The sequence below is a fragment of the Coregonus clupeaformis genome, chromosome 16, assembly GCF_020615455.1.
Source record: "Coregonus clupeaformis isolate EN_2021a chromosome 16, ASM2061545v1, whole genome shotgun sequence".
NCBI classification, from domain to species: domain Eukaryota; kingdom Metazoa; phylum Chordata; class Actinopteri; order Salmoniformes; family Salmonidae; genus Coregonus; species Coregonus clupeaformis.
The window spans coordinates 16,335,160-16,355,039 of record NC_059207.1 but is presented as its reverse complement, the minus strand read 5'-3'; the positions used below and the strand labels follow the sequence as shown (position 1 = coordinate 16,355,039).

The window sequence follows — 19,880 nt, the reverse complement described above, 5'->3', positions numbered from 1 at the left end:
GCACATGGAGGTTTCAACTTAGTATTCAGTGAGTTGTTCCGTCAGCTTTGAGGAAAATGGACAATGGTAGCGTTCACACACACCATTAATATCACACGCTGTATGGATCAGTGGAGGCTGCTGAGGGGAGGACGGCTCATAATGGAAACCATGTGTTTGATGTATCTGATATCATTCCACCTATTCCGCTCCAGTCATTACCCCGAGCCAGTCCTCCCCAATTAAGGTGCCACCAATCTCCTGTGGTATGGATACATGCATAACTCTAGCCTCACTTCTCTAGTGCAAGTGCAACACTAAATATACAACACACTTAATATATAATGCCTTCAGAAAGTATTCACAACCCTTTACTTTTTCTACATTTGGTTGTGTTACAAAGTGGGATTAAAATTGATTTAATTGTAATTTTCTGTCAACAATCTACACAAAATACTCTAATGTCAAAGTGGAAGAAAAATTCTAACATCTGTAAAATAATTATAGAAAATAAAACACAAATATATCTTGATTAGATAAGTATTCAAACCCCCTGAGTTACATGTTAGAATCATTCTTTCTGGGTAAATCTCTAAGAGCTTGCATACCTGGATTGTACAATATTTGCACATTTTTAAAAATTCTTCAAGCTCTGTCAAGTTGGTTGTTGATCATTGCTAGACAGCCATTTTCAAGTCTTGCCATAGATTTCCAAGCTGATTTAAGTCAAAACTAGAACTAGGCCCCTTAGGAACATTCGATGTCATCTTGGTTAGCAACTCCAGTGTAGATTTGGCCCTGACGGACCTTTGAGATAATTGTATGTGTGGGGTACAGAGATGAGGTAGTCATTCGAATGTTAAACACTATTATATACACATACATGCAACTTATTATGTGACTTGTTAAGCACATTTTTACTCCTGAACTTATTTATGCTTGCCATAAGAAAAGGGGTTGAATACCTGTTGACTTAAGACATTTCAGCTTTTCATTTTTGAATTTGTAAACATGTTTAAAACATGTAATTCCACTTTGACATTATGGGGTAGTGTGTAGGCCAGTGACACAAAATCTCAATGTAATCCTTTTTAAATTCAGGCTGTAACACAACAAAATGTGGAAAAAGTCAAGAAGTGTGAATACTTTCTGAAGGCATTGTATACCCATCTCCATCCCAGAAGACAGGCCAGAAAAAAGCTAAAAACGTGGGGAATGGGGAGAACTTAGAGCGAGAAAGACTGACGAAATAAGCTGGGTGATTAGTCGTTTTATTGGGTTATCCTTCCTGATGAAAGGCCTGATGGAAGATGTTAAATACACAGACTTAACGCAGAGCCATTCATGAATCCTGTTGTAATTAGTTGCTACGATCCAGACCTGAGCCAACGGTCGTGGACAACCACCTTAACGGGCCAAGTATGTGAACATGATAGAAAATGTCTCACTGTCACTTGGAGACAAACCCCCCTTGAGACAATGACAGCGGAGTGACTGATGTCCTTTGAGCTAGAACTACACATAGGCCCATATAGTAGGGAATGGGGACAGTCCAGTGGTAGGAGGGATTTGGGGAAAGGAAGAGAACCCATGGTAATGTACAGGCAGTTAGCGAAGCAGGGCATGCCAAGCGGTCGAAGAGACACAGTGAACCCTGAGAAGTCAGGTCACGTTCAAATGTGGTTACTTAGTGAGGTCTGTTGTCAGTCATGGTACACTGTGTCTGTGAAAGCACACCGTGCTCTCCGCTCTCTCCTCGCTCCCATGCCGCCTCTCTGCTAAGGCTACTTACTCGGCGGGAGAGCGGCCCGTCTCCGTTGGCTTGGCTGGATGAGTACAGATTGACATACTCTCCCTCCCCACCTTCCTTGTTAGCGCTTTCGCTCTACGGGGGAAAGAGGACAGCAAAGAGAATGACAGATGCTAGGAAAAAGCAATAAATGTGGTTCCTTTTTTTGTATACTCCGAAAACTTCTCGAAACTAGCTGGACAAAACAAACAAGTACCTATTTCATCTCAAATGAAACGACTAAAATCCAATTGTTCCAATCACCACAGCATACACAGGGCTACAGACTTGTTTTTTTTTACCTAGGGTTTGGCCTTTTTTCAAGGATAAGAACATCACGTTCCCCACATTGAAACAGCCCTTTGCTAACAATGTTTATACCCTACTCCAGATCTGTGCTCTTCTTCAATAGCAAACACCCCCCCTCCCCACCATCAAACGCAATCCCATTTTATTTTCGCACAGTGCCTAACGCTTGTCACGACACACAGCTAGGGCTCACCAAAGAGGTTTGACGAGTGTCAGAGAAAGAAGAGTCAGTGGGAAGACAGATGGCAAGAGAGCCACCAGAGCTGTCCAGCGAGCCGTTGGCCACCAGCACAGGGTCAGGGCTGCCACTGCCCGGGGCCGCTAGGTCCATGCTCTGTGATTGGTGGACAATTGGAGAGTGGGAAGAGACAGATGAGAGAAGATATGTAATGGAAGATTGACAGAGAGGCGCAAAGTCCTGAGAATAGGACCGGAGAACTGTCTTATGCTGAGAGAGCAAGGGTGAGAAAAGAGAAGGAAGGAGAAAGAGCTACTTGAGAGATCTACAAGGGCAAAGAATTGAGAGAGAAAAAAAGAATTGAGAGAGAAGCATTGGCATACTTGCCATCAGAGAACAATATGACTGTAGGCTATATTGTCTGTATCTGACTGGTCAGGTAGTGACTAGAATTCCTAATCCAACTCAGTCTCTTCAAAATTACATATTCACAAAATGTGCTTGTTGTAACTTGTAACAGATCTGTTGAATATGCCATGCATTTGGGTTTAATTGAAACCAAGTCAAAATGGTGCAACAAGGATCAATGGTTCTTCAGCTAGAACAAGTCAATTGTCCTCATCATTGCTCCAAAACTAGAAAGATTAGACAAAGAAGAATGCTGAACATTAATTTGATACGGTTGTATCATAATGGTTCTGGATTGTGTTCAAGCCCCAGTTTTAAAGGAATGACATCCGCTGATTCAAATAACACATTTCACAAACTCTGGACGAAAACACACATTTTCAACGGCATGCTTTCTCTCTGACAGAGATTGTCATTTGGAGTGTGTAAACATTAAGGGGTCAGGCAGAGAGTGAAGAATGAAAGTGTGTTTGCCAGTGTGTGTGTTTTTTGCCCAATATACTCCATTATCAGTAGCTGAACACGTCTACAATGGCTAATAAAATAACTTTTTGTATTGGTGTCATTACTTCTAAAGCAGAAGCATAGTCAAGGGTTCAACTAGTATTGGTTTTCTTTTCAAATACTTCCGATGCACTTGATCGAGCTTGCCTGACACGGTGGGACCAATGAAATAGTCCCCAAAGTGCAAAACACCCATCTGGCTCTCCAGGCAGCATACTGTAGATACAGATTAAGTCAACATAGTCTCATCTCTATGCCAGACAGGCTTAATGAAAAGCTCAATTAAAATTTTACTTTTATTTGATTTAGCACTGCATTTTGCCCCCAACTTTCCAGGTTAAATAAAACGTTTTAGAAAGAAAACAAATAATATTTAAAGCCAAGTCTGCTGTAGAGAGTGAGAAAAGCAGAGAATCAGACAGGCACTCACCATGGGGGTGGTCAGGGAGGCCTGGCGGCTCAGGAAGGAGTTAGAGACTGACATGCTGAGAGCAGCCCCCGTCTCCTCCTCCACCACCGCAGCCTGCGACTGCTGAAGGTGGCAGGAGAGAGAGGACGAGGACGAGGAGGAGGAAGAGGCAGAGTGGGAGGCCTGGAAGGGGGGAAAAGGAGAGCGTGAGGGAAGAAGAAAGTAGAGAGAGAGGAGCAGAGAGAAAGTGCAGTGGGAGATGTTAGTTAGTCTACGCAGATAGTTAAGCCCAAACTAGAAGAAGCAGAAAACAATAGGCTTGATGGACTAAAAGAATGCTACGGCAGACAAAGCATTAACATAGAGACACACCAAGCCTTTCTAATGTTCTACTGTTACCTCTGTGTTATGAATCGCTCTGATGGAGGGTGGGCTTTCCAGAAAGAAAAAAGAATGAGATATGATGAGTGCAATGGAAACTGAAGCAAAAAAAACTCTGAAGAGATTGGACAGTAAATCAAATGCAAATGTAAACACTTAATATCATGACAAAAGGTGAAAAGCCATAGAGAACGTTCTCTATCTCAGTCATGGCAATTGCAGTGAGTAGGGAGGGAATGGAAATGTCAGACCCGAGACCACATGTAGCCGACAGTGAGCAACAACACAAGCTGTACCAGAGAGAGCTACACCCAAATTAAGATTTATCGACCACACAATGTATTGTACTGTATATACTACCAAAGAACTACTGTTGCCGTGCAACAAGCTATGCAGCCTGGCCTCAGAGCCATATGAAACATACTACGTATTTCTGAGCAGCTCCAAGATGTACGATACCTACTAATGGTCTAGTTACTTTAGACGGAAACAAAAGTAGGGAAGTTGGTTGGGGAGGATGGGTGGACGTAATTCGTGACCATCTAGCAATCCAAAGGTTGCGTGCGTGTTCGAGTCGCGACGGGGACAACTGTAGCATTTTAGCTAACCCTTATTCAAAACTTAAGGGAAATTCCACTCAAAAGTATTTTGGTATTTTATTCATTAGTCCACTGTTGATACAGTCCCAAAATGTTCTGCATGCCAGCAGTCAAGTTTTTAAGATATTGGACTTTCAAGAAGCAAAGTGTCACCGGCCACATCATCATGGTGATGCATTTTTTTTTTTTAAATGCATCTTATGATGCAAAACGCATCATCATGATGATGTGGCCAGTGACAATGCTGGAAACTACTTCACATCCTAGTCGGAACTCAGACATTTCCGACTTGCTGATTTGTTGAACGTGGCACGTGTATAACTACAACCAGTTACCATGTCGGAAATGTCAGAGTTTCCTAGTTCCGACTAGCGCATGAAGATGGCATGTATCAACAGTGGACTAAAGGAAAAAATACTAAAATATAATTTTGGAGTGGAGTTTCCCTTTAACCCATTTCACCTAAGGTTTTACATAAATTATCCTAACCTTTGTTGTTAGTTCCCCTAAACGCCTACATACATTCTCCCCATAATTCTCCTTTATTGTTAAGGCGCAACAAGCAACCTGGTCTCAGAGAAATAGTATAATACTATACGTGCTCCAAGACATATTATAAGGTACATCATTAAATTCGTATGCTATTGTAAGACCAGCTAAGACGCTTGATACGTCCTATAATTCATATGATATTTTATGATCGCTATTCCATTCATAATGCAACCTAACGTAATATATCATACTAAATAGTGTTACAGATTTATGTACAGAATAATATGAATTGCCCAGAGACCACATTGAACTATGCCTACATACAGTGCAAAGCACATGACTGGCCTAAATGGAAATAACTAGCTACTGTATCAGCTTTGTACCAGAAGTAGGTGGACTTTCTGCTCAGGTAGAAGTGTATTAATTCTGGCAATCAGAAAGTACAGTCGTGGTCAAAAGTTTTGAGAATGACACAAATATAAATTTTCACAAAGTCTGCTGCCTCAGTTTTTATGATGGCAATTTGCATATACTCCAGAATGTTATGAAGAGTGATCAGATGAATTGCAATTAATTGCAAAGTCCCTCTTTGCCATGAAAATGAACTTAATCCCCCAAAAACATTTCCACTGCATTTCAGCCCTGCCACAAAAGGACCAGCTGACATCATGTCAGTGATTCTCTCGTTAACACAGGTGAGTGTTGACGAGGACAAGGCTGGAGATCACTCCGTCATGCTGATTGAGTTAGAATAACAGACTGGAAGCTTTAAAAGGAGGGTGGTGCTTGAAATCACTGTTCTTCCTCTGTTAACCATGGTTACCTGCAAGGAAACACGTGCCGTCATCATTACTTTGAACAAAAAGGGCTTCACAGGCAAGGATATTGCTGCTAGTAAGATTGCACCTAAATCAACCATTTATCGGATCATCAAGAACTTCAAGGAGAGCTTGCTCAGGAATGGCAGCAGGCAGGTGTGAGTGCATCTGCACGCACAGTGAGGCGAAGACTTTTGGAAGATGGCCTGGTGTCAAGAAGGGCAGCGAGGAAGCCACTTCTCTCCAGGAAAAACATCAGGGACAGACTGATATTCTGCAAAAGGTACAGGGATTGGACTGCTGAGGACTGGGGTAAAGTCATTTTCTCTGATGAATCCCCTTTCAGATTGTTTGGTGCATCCGGGAAAAAGCTTGTCCGGAGAAGACAAGGTGAGCGCTACCATCAGTCCTGTGTCATGCCAACATGGTGTTGTTCTCAGCCAAAGGAGTAGGCTCACTCACAATTTTGCCTAAGAACACAGCCATGAATAAAGAATGGTACCAACACATCCTCTGAGAGAAACTTCTCCCAACCATCCAAGAACAGTTTGGTGACAACCAATGCCTTTTCCAGCATGATGGAGCACCTTGCCATAAGGCAAAAGTGACAACTAAGTGGCTCGGGGAACAAAACATCGACATTTTGGGTCCATGGCCAGGAAACTCCCCAGACCTTAAACCCATTGAGAACTTGTGGTCAATCCTCAAGAGGCAGGTGGACAAACAAAAACCCACAAATTCTGACAAACTCCAATCATTGATTATGCAAGAATGGGCTGCCATCAGTCAGGATGTGGCCCAGAAGTTAATTGACAGCATGCCAGGGCGGATTGCAGAGGTCTTGAAAAAGAAGGGTCAACACTGCAAATATTGACTCTTTGCATAAACGTAATGTAATTGTCAATAAAAGCCTTTGACACTTTTGGAATGCTTGTAATTATACTTCAGTATACCATAGTAACATCTGACAAAAATATCTAAAAACACTGAAGCAGCAAACTTTGTGAAGACCAATACTTGTGTCATTCTCAAAACTTTTGACCACGACTGTACACAATGTGGACATGACTGTTAACAACAGCCAGCACAGAAACACAAACACCCTTTTCTCTCCCTCCCTACATCCAGGGGCGCAACCCCCCCCAGTTTTATCATTGGAATGTGATACAGAACGAGGCAACGGTGTGCTTTAGGACCATGCAGACGCCTCCGAGTGGTCGGGTAGGCTGTTTGGAGTGTTTATCAGACTGGATACAATTTTTATTTTTGTCCCCCCACTTCTAAAACCAAAGTTGCACCCCTGCCTATATCTATAGCTTAAGTTCAAACCAATCCTTGTTTATTTCCCTGCTCCCCAGAGGATTCTGTGATTCGTCTTAATCCTCATCCAATATGAACTTGGCATGCAGTAATGCACAAGGCCAAATATCAGGAAAAAATGTTACATTTTCGTTTCTCACATTTTGATCAGCTTTAGATATGTTTAAAAATATCCGTAATCATGGATAAACCTTGAGCATAGATTGACTCATTTATATCGGATTCATATTTTTTATTCTGGCAGAGCAAATTACTTTTTCCAACCATGAATGTCTGGTAGGGAGATTATGGCATTGACTTTAATCTGGGAAGTGAACTTCTACAGCCTTGCAGAGGCCTGAAATAAACATAACAATGGCCAAACTGATGAAAACAAAGTTAAGTACTGTGGTGGGATGTAAGATGAGACATCATGGAGGACAAGTCTGTACAAAAGGACAATCGTCTTCTGCCATCGGGGTAAAAAAAACATGTGACTGAGAAATTGTAGTAATTTGTACCATTGCACTGATTGTATTTGTTGTTAAATATGTTTTTTTTTTCTGATGCAGAAGGTAGCCTACCGGTTAGAGCGTTGGGCCAGTAACCGAAAGGTCGCTGGTTCGAATACCCGAGCCGACAAGGTGATAAATCGGCTAAAGTGCACTAGTTTGCTCCAGGGGCGCCGTACTACTATGGCTGATCCTGTAAAGCAACACATTTCACTGCACCTATCTGGTGTATGTGACAATAAAACATCTTTTTTTCCTCTGTATTGAAGTAGGGTTTGGAGATGTGTTACCACTAGAGTCTGCTTGTCATTTGGATGTTCAGGACTTTCAACACCCTGCTTTTCTTCATCTATTGTTATTGGATGGGCTAAAACATAATGGACTCACTCACCACTCAATCCTACACACTTGGTGCAATATATGATAAGAAAATTAGTTTCCTGAAATGTATATGTATTGGGCCAAAATCCATGGATGTGGGTGAACAGGATGTGTGGATGGGCTGGTGTACTGTATGCTGTAACACTGGTGAGTGTGAGGCCTCAGGGTGTCTTCAGTGTGTGAGGTGAGGGGCTGTAGCTTACCAGCTGCCTCTGTTTGGGTGGCAGTGCCGGGGGTGGGAGGGGCTCGTGAACAGAGTCGCTGCTGCTAAACGAGTCGTTGAAGCCATATACTTCCTGGAAGCGCTTGTTGCGTTGCTCATAGATGCTCTCGCTCTGCGGCATCTGGTAGAAAACCGAGGGCTGGGGCTCCGAGTAGTCCTCCACAAACTGCATGTACTTCAGTACTGTGTGGGTGAGAAGTACGCATATGCACACACAGACACAGACCCCCCAAAAATCAGGGCATATTACAATGACAATGCGCTTGCAGATGATAATGACAGTGTTCTTCAGAGTATCCCAAACAGTATAAAACATTGTTATGGTGCTTAGATGAGGAGCGGTTTTTAATCTACATGTCAAACTTTGGTTTAAACGGAGCACTTCACTTCCAATCCTGTAAATTATAACATTGTAAAAAATGAATGTTGAATGAACAATGGTCACGGTGTGTATAAAATACAATTTTAAAACAAGAAAATCGTATTTTGGGGGAGATGACAATGCTAGCCCTGTAGAAACCCTGACCATTTAGTCATTAGAACAGTGCTCAGCTGTTGGAAATCTAAATAAACAGGCCAGGGGAGGCACAAGTGCAGCCAAACCTGCTGGTCCTGGCTTTAAGCTCTTTATAAAGCTACTGAACATATCGAATGTGCTGATTACTACATAGTTATGGCCACCCATCCCCTGAGAGGGACATTCAGCACAAGCTCATTTCCTGCACGGCCACTCCTCTTTTCACTGACATATTCCATCAACAAAGGCATTATTTCATGTGAGCTCACAGGGCTGGCATAAGTGAAACCTCCAGGCCTCCATGTGTGTGTGTCTGTGTGTCCACAGCTAGGAGCCCTGCCATCAGTGTGCACACACCCACACCCACCACACACGCACAGGGCCAGTTCTATTTAATTCTGTGGTTTTATCATTCTAGCACAGCAGTAGGCCTCCATGTGCTTTACAGACATACCTAAGGGGCCTAGTCCGCTGTGCCTCTACATCTGCATTGCTTGCTGTTTGGGGTTTTAGGCTGGGTTTCTGTATAGCACTTTGTGACATCTGCTGATGTAAAAAGGGCTTTATAAATACATTTGATTGAATTTGATTGATATTTGGAGCTTGAATTTGAAAACCCTAAGTTTCTAAACCCTGGTAACAGTAGAGTTTGTATAAGGCTTTTTATGAATCCTCTCTCTCTCCCCCTGACATCAGATACTCACTGTGACGGCTCTTCTTCTCGGGGAGTGGCGGTGGACTCTGAGGTACGTCTGTCGTCTCGCTGGCGCTGAACTCGGACACAAACCCCCCGGCGGCATTGCACAGGGGCGAGATGTTGGACGTGAACAGGGGGAAGGGGGGCACAGGCGGTAGGTCCTCCTCCATGAGGTTGTCGTACTGGGATGGGTGGCGCTCAAAGGAGACGCGCCAGGAGGAGCCCGAGTAGGAGCTGTCGGAAAAGCCCGAGCAGGCGCCACCTCGCCGCTTCTTTTCCGGCAGGGCAGGGGGTGGCGGGGCGGGAGTCATGCGGGAGTAGAGGGGGGACACGGAGGAGCCCTGGAAGGACGGCTGGGGGGAGGGGAGGCTGAAGTGGGGCTGTGCCAGCGGCGGGCCGGGGCCAGGGCAGGGGGAGGAAGACTCACTGTGGAACTCGGGCAGGGGGCTGAGGCACCCCCCCACCGGCACAGGAGTCATGTGCTCCAGGCTGGACAGGTCCTGGTGCAGGAAGTCGTAGTCCGGGTCGTAGTGGTCTGTGGTGTCTGTGGAGGGGAGTAGGGGGAGAGAGAAAGAGACAGGGGGGGACAGGTGAGTCACCACACAGAGCATTGAAAACAAAGCCACACTGTCACTTTGGCATAAAGGGCACTTTTCTCTACAAAACCCACTCTGAACAACAGGAGCACAACAAACACATTGGCAGAATCTATTTTAATTGGGGGGGAATTGGGATTACAGCTTAGACTTTTTGAGGCTGCATCTCAATACCGTCGCATGGCTTCCTCTCCTCAACAAATTCCCAGTAGGCATCCACCATATTGCTCTCCTCCCTGCTATCCTGTTTCAAGACTGATGCAGATGAAGGAGAGGAGGCCGCTTAAAAGACTATTGAGATGCAGCCTCTGTGAAGTCTTGTCTCTTTGCTCACAGGATGGTGGTCACAGCTCGTAAGCAAAGCTCTGTGCTGTTGGAGGTGGCAGGAACAGGAAGCTCCTGCCTGCGTGTGTCGACTCATTACACGCATCAGCAGCAGGCTTGTTTCCACACACTGTGGCTGCCACATCAAGACAACCTATGGTGATCCCGTGGTGACAGCGGTGCTCCTAATCAAAGAGACAGGCCTCTCCTGCTGGGATCATAGTGGCTCCTCTCGAACCAGGCCTCTGTGAAGCCAGTGCAGGAACATGTAACTCATATGTGTTTGTGTTGTGTGTGAGTTTCATGTGTGTCTGTGTTAGGGATGGGCATTTGAAATGTTTTGACTGTTCGAGTACTAAAAATTACAACACAAGGCCCGCACTGGATGTTTTTTTGTGCATTTATCTATATGTCATAAGATCACAACAAAGCGTAATTTATCATAACCATAACAGATAACAAATCCTAATTGCCTCAATAAAAAAGCAAGTGCCATGTAAGATTAATTTATTGAAACCGTAATATCAACTTGTTATTGTATTATATCGTGGAACACAATCTTCAAAAAGGCTGTAACCTCAGCAGTGGCGCTTGCTTGTAGAAACCTATGGCTGTGCAATGGCATAGCCTTGTTTTGTTAATTTAGCAGACAGACGCTCTTATTTCCAGAGCCCTTATCACAGTCAAGACACACCTATTTTATAGTTTTAAAAAACATGACGTAATCTAACAGAATAAAATAGAAACAGACTATTTTTCCAAATGAATAAAGTTACCAGTTTGAAGTGATGAGCATCTCATGCCTGGAGCAGTTACAGTATTCTCAGAGTGACATTTGAAACGGGGCTCAATTTGGTTGAGTTGAAAGAAGAAAATAAATCTGGGTTACAAACCAACATTTGTCTTCTTTTCGATATACAGACGTTCGATTTAGTTTATTCTGCCTCTTCTTTGGAATTTTCAAAATGAACAATTCCACATTGAACACTGCATGTGATGAATTACGGCCACGAAATCTGTTTGGTGAGTAGGCATATGCTTAATGATTCTGATGAAAATACGCTCTTTATCAAACTAATGTTTTTGCATATTGTCAGTGTGGAACCTGTCTATGTTTAGGGGGGTTATAGTCTAGGCTAACCAACTCTAAATGGCATTAGCAGTTCGCAAAGTAGCTTAAGCGTAAAATAGACACGACGCAATTATTCAAAAACTGTAGCTCGGTGTTAGAACACATATTTTCCTACTTCAATCAACCAGTTCATTTTGGATTTGTGATGAAACTGTCATCATTTGGCAAGGAATGTAGATTATGTAACCCATCAGTTAGATATATTTTTTATAGGCATTTACAGTGGGGGAAAAAAATATTTAGTCAGCCACCAATTGTGCAAGTTCTCCCACTTAAAAAGATGAGAGAGGCCTGTAATTTTCATCATAGGTACACGTCAACTATGACAGACAAATTGAGGAAAGAAATTCCAGAAAATCACATTGTAGGATTTTTAATGAATTTATTAGCAAATTATGGTGGAAAATAAGTATTTGGTCACCTACAAACAAGCAAGATTTCTGGCTCTCACAGACCTGTAACTTCTTCTTTAAGAGGCTCCTCTGTCCTCCACTCGTTACCTGTATTAATGGCACCTGTTTGAACTTGTTATCAGTATAAAAGACACCTGTCCACAACCTCAAACAGTCACACTCCAAACTCCACTATGGCCAAGACCAAAGAGCTGTCAAAGGACACCAGAAACAAAATTGTAGACCTGCACCAGGCTGGGAAGACTGAATCTGCAATAGGTAAGCAGCTTGGTTTGAAGAAATCAACTGTGGGAGCAATTATTAGGAAATGGAAGACATACAAGTTTACAGCCAGAGAATGACGACAAGGAATGGAAATGGACCAGATTCCAGAGCCCACCACAAACACACTGGAAAGCAGCACATCCAGACACTTATAAATTCTAAAAGGCTCTCTGTCTTTCCTTGTGCTCCGAACAGTAGCTCTCTGAATTTTACCTTGCCAGCAGCAGGAGCGGGTAGCTCTCTGAATTTCACCTTGCCAGCAGCAGTTGCGGGTAGCTCTCTGAATTTCACCTTGCCAGCAGCAGTTGCAGGTAGCTCTCTGAATTTCACCTGGCCAGCAGCAGGTGCGAGTAGCTCTCTGAATTTCACCTTGCCAGCAGCAGTTGCGGGTAGCTCTCTGAATTTCACCTTGCCAGCAGCAGGTGCGGGTAGCTCTCTGAATTTCACCTTGCCAGCAGCAGGTGCGGGTAGCGCTCTGAATTTCACCTTGCCAGCAGCAGGTGCGGGTAGCTATCGGCAGCAGTCTGTGTGTCTTACGCAAGGGCACACTGCAGATTTTGTCCTTGTTCTATTTTTGTCTTAATTATTATTATTTTTTCTCTTCCCTGGGGGCTTTCCTTGCCCCCCTCACCCCCACCCTACTCCCTAAATGGCAGAGAGGATATCCTCCACCTCCTCACCACCACGGCTGCCTGCCCTGCACATTCCATCTTGTCATTGGGCCATCTGTGTGCACTGCGGTGTGGAAACAGTTAAGTAGCTGCTGCTCTCTCCACCGCTATCTGTTTGTGGAGGGGGAAAAAGCAGCCAGGCAAAGAACACCATACCTACTGTGAAGCATGGGGGTGGAAACATCATGCTTTGGGGCTGTTTTTCTGCAAAGGGACCAAGACGACTGATCCGTGTAAAGGAAAGAATGAATGGGGCCATGTATCGTGAGATTTTGAGTGAAAACCTCCTTCCATCAGCAAGGGCATTGAAGATAATAATATAATATGTAATAATATGCCATTTAGCAGACGCTTTTATCCAAAGCGACTTACAGTCATGCGTGCATACATTTTTGTGTATGGGTGGTCCCGGGGATCGAACCCACTACCTTGGCGTTACAAGCGCCGTGCTCTACCAGCTGAGCTACAGAGGACCACCCATACATGAAGATGAAACGTGGCTGGGTCTTTCAGCATGACAATGATCCCAAACACACCGCCCGGGCAACGAAGGAGTGGCTTTGTAAGAAGCATTTCAAGGTCCTGGAGTGGCCTAGCCAGTCTCCAGATCTCAACCCCATAGAAAATCTTTGGAGGGAGTTGAAAGTCTGTGTTGCCCAGCGACAGCCCCAAAACATCACCGCTCTAGAGGAGATCTGCATGGAGGAATAGGCCAAAATACCAGCAACAGTGTGTGAAAACCTTGTGAAGACTTACAGAAAACGTTTGACCTGTGTCATTGCCAACAAAGGGTATATAACAAAGTATTGAGAAACTTTTGTTATTGACCAAATACTTATTTTCCACCATAATTTGCAAATAAATTCATTAAAAATCCTACAATGTGATTTTCTGGAATTTTTTTCCTCAATTTGTCTGTCATAGTTGACGTGTACCTATGATGAAAATTACAGGCCTCTCTCATCTTTTGAAGTGGGAGAACTTGCACAATTGGTGGCTGACTAAATACTTTTTTCCCCCACTGTATTTCAATAGGCCTAGCGGGAGCTTGTGTGCGCACTCAGCACGCATGTGTGGAGGGAGCGGTTGGAATGCAATTGAGTGAATGAGACACGAAATGCACATGTACAAATGGAACACGAGTCAAAGCAAATTAACGTTGTCTTAAAGACAACATTTTACTTGCCCGGGCAGCCACAAAGCACCTTCCACCAAATAGTTGTACAGTATTTGAAGGAAATAAATTGATCTCTGGTTAAAGATCGAGCTTTGACGTCCGTTTGAGTACTCATGCCCAACCGTAGTCTGTGTGTGTCAGGCTCTCACCCAGAGTCTCACTGCTGGTGTTGCGTGAGCACTGCCCACTGTCCACTGTCCAGGACAGCTGCTCGTCGGACTTGCTCAGCTTGCCCATGCTATTGCAGGGGGATAGGCGCGGCGACTCCCCTCCGTAGTAATGGCTGCCCCCAGAGAAGCGCCGCTGCAGCGCATCCACCTCGTACTCCTGCCAACCAGAGAGCGGTGACCAGACCCGTTTTATTAGCATTTGTTGAAAAATACATAATAGCCCCCAAAAAAGAAAGAGTGCAAGAAATGGCTGATATATGTCTCACGACGGTGTAAAACATAGCACAATCCAAAATGGCACCTTATTCCCTATGGGGCCTGGTCAAAAGTAGTGCACTATATTGAATATGGTGCCATTACTGACACAGCCCCAGCGTGTGTGTGCAGCTGCTCCTTCCTGGAGCCAATGTACCTGTTTGTGGAGGCTGATGCCCATGGGAGGACTGGAGCCACTGTACCTGTTTGTGGAGGCTGATGCCCATGGGAGGACTGGAGCCACTGTACCTGTTTGTGGAGGCTGATGCCCATGGGAGGACTGGAGCCACTGTACCTGTTTGTGGAGGCCGACAGCCATGGGAGGACTGGAGCCACTGTACCTGTTTGTGGAGGCCGACAGCCATGGGAGGACTGGAGCCACTGTACCGGTTTGTGGAGGCCGACAGCCATGGGAGGACTGGAGCCACTGTACCGGTTTGTGGAGGCCGACAGCCATGGGAGGACTGGAGCCACTGTACCTGTTTGTGGAGGCCGACAGCCATGGGAGGACTGGAGCCACTGTACCTGTTTGTGGAGGCCGACAGCCATGGGAGGACTGGAGCCACTGTACCTGTTTGTGGAGGCCGACAGCCATGGGAGGACTGGAGCCACTGTACCTGTTTGTGGAGGCCGACAGCCATGGGAGGACTGGAGCCACTGTACCTGTTTGTGGAGGCCGACAGCCATGGGAGGACTGGAGCCACTGTACCTGTTTGTGGAGGCCGACAGCCATGGGAGGACTGGAGCCACTGTACCGGTTTGTGGAGGCCGAAACCCATGGGAGGACTGGAGCCACTGTACCTGTTTGTGGAGGCCGACAGCCATGGGAGGACTGGAGCCACTGTACCTGTTTGTGGAGGCCGACAGCCATGGGAGGACTGGAGCCACTGTACCTGTTTGTGGAGGCCGACAGCCATGGGAGGACTGGAGCCACTGTACCTGTTTGTGGAGGCCGACAGCCATGGGAGGACTGGAGCCACTGTACCTGTTTGTGGAGGCCGACAGCCATGGGAGGACTGGAGCCACTGTACCTGTTTGTGGAGGCCGACAGCCATGGGAGGACTGGAGCCACTGTACCTGTTTGTGGAGGCCGACAGCCATGGGAGGACTGGAGCCACTGTACCTGTTTGTGGAGGCCGACAGCCATGGGAGGACTGGAGCCACTGTACCGGTTTGTGGAGGCCGAAACCCATGGGAGGACTGGAGCCACTGTACCTGTTTGTGGAGGCCGATACCCATGGGAGGACTGGAGCCACTGTACCTGTTTGTGGAGGCCGATGTCCATGGAAGTCTGGAGCCACTGTACCTGTTTGTGGAGGCCGATGCCCATGGAAGTCTGGAGCCACTGTACCTGTTTGTGGAGGCCGATGCCCATGGGAAGACTGGAGCCACTGTACCTGTTTGTGGAGGCCGATGCCCATGGGAAGACTGGAGCCACTGGTGGCGCGGCTCATGGGGGCCACTACTGCCACCCGGGTGGGGGAGGGGGCAGACTGGCGCTTCTTTGGAGGGAGAGCAGGAGGACTGGAGGGGGAGAAGAAGGGGACATCATTTAAATGAGGCAGGGTACAATGTCCAGTGTTCAATGTCCATCAATGCCAAGTATTCCAAAAGCCAAGCATGCAGTCCTAGCCGCAGTACACTGACTGATCCACTTCTTCTGTGTGTCCTGTGTAGTATGTACTGTGTAGTATGTCTGGTGAAGGAAAATACTGCACTGACACTGGCCTGGGTGGGTTGAGAGATAATATACAATATCTGACACTTTCCGAGAGCCTTCTGAAGTAGCATCACTATGGAAAAACGTGTAGTGCACGGGTCACTGCCTGGCTGCTTTTTCCCCCTCCACAAACAGATAGCGGTGGAGAGAGCAGCAGCTACTTAACTGTTTCCACACCGCAGTGCACACAGATGGCCCAATGACAAGATGGAATGTGCAGGGCAGGCAGCCGTGGTGGTGAGGAGGTGGAGGATATCCTCTCTGCCATTTAGGGAGTAGGGTGGGGGTGAGGGGGGCAAGGAAAGCCCCCAGGGAAGAGAAAAAATAATAATAATTAAGACAAAAATAGAACAAGGACAAAATCTGCAGTGTGCCCTTGCGTAAGACACACAGACTGCTGCCGATAGCTACCCGCACCTGCTGCTGGCAAGGTGAAATTCAGAGCGCTACCCGCACCTGCTGCTGGCAAGGTGAAATTCAGAGAGCTACCCGCACCTGCTGCTGGCAAGGTGAAATTCAGAGAGCTACCCGCAACTGCTGCTGGCAAGGTGAAATTCAGAGAGCTACCCGCACCTGCTGCTGGCCAGGTGAAATTCAGAGAGCTACCTGCAACTGCTGCTGGCAAGGTGAAATTCAGAGAGCTACCCGCAACTGCTGCTGGCAAGGTGAAATTCAGAGAGCTACCCGCTCCTGCTGCTGGCAAGGTAAAATTCAGAGAGCTACTGTTCGGAGCACAAGGAAAGACAGAGAGCCTTTTAGAATTTATAAGTGTCTGGATGTGCTGCTTTCCAGTGTGTTTGTGGTGGGCTCTGGAATCTGGTCCATTTCCATTCCTTGTCGTCATTCTCTGGCTGTAAACTCGCAAGCCTCTGCCGAGCCCAGTTTCTCCCAAAAGAAAAGCGCCTCAGAGACGGTGCCGTGACAGTTCTCTCACCAGAGGAAGTCTAATTTCTGACACCTCCCTTTATTACACCCTTCAAAGACATTAAAGCTTTCTAAAGAATCAAGACTACTTATAACACACTGTTTCCCAGCTACTGTACTTCTGTCTTCTTGTAAAGAGACAAGCGGCAAGCACATTGGCCTGTAATCCAAGGACATTCAACGTGATGAGTGGTATACAATGAGCGTTTCTTTTGTTGATAAATTGGTGTGGGCTAAGGCTTCAACAGAGCTGTGTGCTGCGCTATTGGCAGGCCTAACAAGTATACTAGTACAGCAGCGGTATGGATTTGTTTAAAGTTCCCTCCTCATTCTAATTGAGTAGGTTGATGAATGTTCAAGGTAATGTTGTTGGAGTAATACTCGGGCAGATATTAATGTCCCACACTCTTGTTGTCCCATCATGCTTTGCGGCCTCCCTGCCTCCCATGTTGTGGCTCATCCTGTTTGTCAATTTGTAAGTCGCTCTGGATAAGAGCGTCTGCTAAATGATGTAAATGTAAATGTATACAGAGTTGGGGACTTGAGTCAGTGGCTAAACAGTGATTTGCGACTTGGCTACTGCATTTACTTCAGTTCAGACTTGACCCTGACTTGTGCTGTGACTGAGAGCAGTCAATGAAAATATGATCTTATGAAGGGTTAACTTTTCCCATTCCGAAGCAGTTTATTAAGTCTGAATGCAATGGTGTCCTGCGTGGATCATGATATTGATATGCAGCTCTGACTCTGTGCCATTTAACATTGTGCCATCTGAAGAAAGAGAGGAGAGATACTTGAGACTTGACTTGGACTTGCCTGAAGCGACTTATTGACATGTCTGGGCCAGTGATAGAGGGGGGCTCCATTGATGAACTACTGTATTGTATTGAAGCTATGAAACTGACACTATCTCCATGAAATGAGCTCTTACTTGTGTTCAGCCATCTTGAGACCAGGGAGAGGGGGTTTTGGCGGGGCAACCACCTCTTCCTCCTCTCCAGTGGGTTCAGTCAGGACTTCCGTAGATTGGGCCGTGGCTGAGCTCTTGTCCAGACTCTCTTTCTCATTGGCAGGCGGGTCGGCAGCACTGTGGGTATGGAAGTTGTTTACTGATGTTGTTTACATCTTGTACAATTACCATCAAATCACAAGTATCTGATATGTTCAGTACATATATATGAGAGAATGAGGTTAGTGGAGGAGTGTATTGATGTCCTCCGTGGCTCACTCACCTCTCGGGTGGGGTGGCCGGTGGCACTGGTTTGACAGGAGACGTGGGGGAAGGATGCTCCTGTTTCTCTATGGTCAGTTTCACCAGCTCCTGTGGACAATCACCGTGTGCAGTTAATAAATGCTAGCCAACTTCACAGCCATTTTCACCATCTCTTACCCAGAGTACTAAGTACTCGGCTAGCTACTGTTTCCCCAAAAAACATAAGGTGCATTAAATGGTACACATCCTTTGTGACGTCTCACATTTCATGTTTACTTGTTTTCTGGTATGCTAACGTTACCTTAACACCGCCGAGCACTGCCTTGATCACAGTGGTGACGGTCTGGTATGCTAACATTACCTTAACACCGTCAAGCACTGCCTTGATCACAGTGGTGACGGTCTGGTAAGCTAACGTTACCTTAACACCATCAAGCACTGCCTTGATCACAGTGGTGACGGTCTGGTATGCTAACGTTACCTTAACACCGTCAAGCACTGCCTTGATCACAGTGGTGACGGTAACGATGGTTTCTTTATCTTCCAGGTTGACCCCCTCCAGCATGACTTGGTCAGACCAACGGATGAGATTGCCCAGACTCTGGTACACACGGTTCAGACAGGAGGACACCGCTGAGCTGTGAACACCCAAGAGGAAAGATGAGGCTAACAGACTGACAAAAACACTCCATGGTTGGTTGGCGATTCTGTATCAGTCTTTGAAGGTTCCTTTATCATTTCAACCTTAAAACTAATATAATCAGCAACCTTAAATTACATTTGGCTGGACCTCATCTCGTGACAGTTGAAGCGTTGTCTAAAAACCCTCAATGGGCCAGCAAGCTCCAGATACAGTGCATTCGGAGAGTATTCAGACCCCTTCCCTTTTTCCACATTTTGTTACGTTACAGCCTTCTTCTAAAATGGATTAAAAAAAGAAAAATCCCATCAATCTACACACAATACCCTATAATGACAAAGCAAAAACATTTGTTTTTAGACATTTTTGCAAATGTATTAAAAATAAAAACAGAAATACCCTGTTTACATAAGTATTCAGACCCTTTGCTATGAGACTCGAAATTGAGCTCAGGTGCATCCTGTTTCCATTGATCATCCTTGAGATGTTTCTACAACTTGATTGGAGTCCACCTGTGGTAAATTCAATTGATTGGACATGATTTGGAAAGGCACACACCTGTCTATATAAGGTCCCACAATTGACAGTGCATGTTAGAGCAAAAACCAAGCCATGAGGTCAAAGGAATTGTCTCTAGAGCTCTGAGACAGGATTGCATCGAGGCACAGATCTGGGGAAGGGTACCAAAAAATGTCTGCAGGATTGAAGGTCCCCAAGAACACAGTGGCCTCCATCATTCTTAAATGGAAGAAGTTTGGATCCACCAAGACTCTTCCTAGAGCTGGCCGCCCGGCCAAACTGAGCAATCGGGGAGAAGGGCCTTGGTCAGGGAGGTGACCAAGAACCCGATGGTCACTCTGACAGAGCTCCAGAGTTCCTCTGTGGA

At 45.7% G+C, this 19,880-nt stretch overlaps 1 protein-coding gene across 4 annotated transcripts in view; it reads right to left on the bottom strand.

Annotated features, from left to right (window-relative positions):
- LOC121584508 (rap guanine nucleotide exchange factor 1) overlaps positions 1 to 19,880 on the bottom strand; it is a 47,462-nt gene that overhangs the window by 15,001 nt on the left and 12,581 nt on the right. The window contains exons 4-13 of one of the 4 annotated variants that reach the window (XM_041900416.2): positions 18,836 to 18,992; positions 18,374 to 18,462; positions 18,073 to 18,228; positions 15,895 to 16,021; positions 14,222 to 14,399; positions 9,503 to 10,039; positions 8,262 to 8,464; positions 3,598 to 3,759; positions 2,271 to 2,411; positions 1,772 to 1,864 (exon numbers count right to left, since the gene is read on the bottom strand). In XM_041900416.2, coding sequence (XP_041756350.2) covers positions 1,772 to 1,864; positions 2,271 to 2,411; positions 3,598 to 3,759; positions 8,262 to 8,464; positions 9,503 to 10,039; positions 14,222 to 14,399; positions 15,895 to 16,021; positions 18,073 to 18,228; positions 18,374 to 18,462; positions 18,836 to 18,992 — 1,843 coding nt within the window. Of the gene's footprint in view, positions 1 to 1,771; positions 1,865 to 2,270; positions 2,412 to 3,597; positions 3,760 to 8,261; positions 8,465 to 9,502; positions 10,040 to 14,221; positions 14,400 to 14,792; positions 15,793 to 15,894; positions 16,022 to 18,072; positions 18,229 to 18,373; positions 18,463 to 18,835; positions 18,993 to 19,880 lie in introns of those variants that run through there. The other 3 variants (XM_041900418.2, XM_045225621.1, XM_045225622.1) reach the window with 3 other exon arrangements.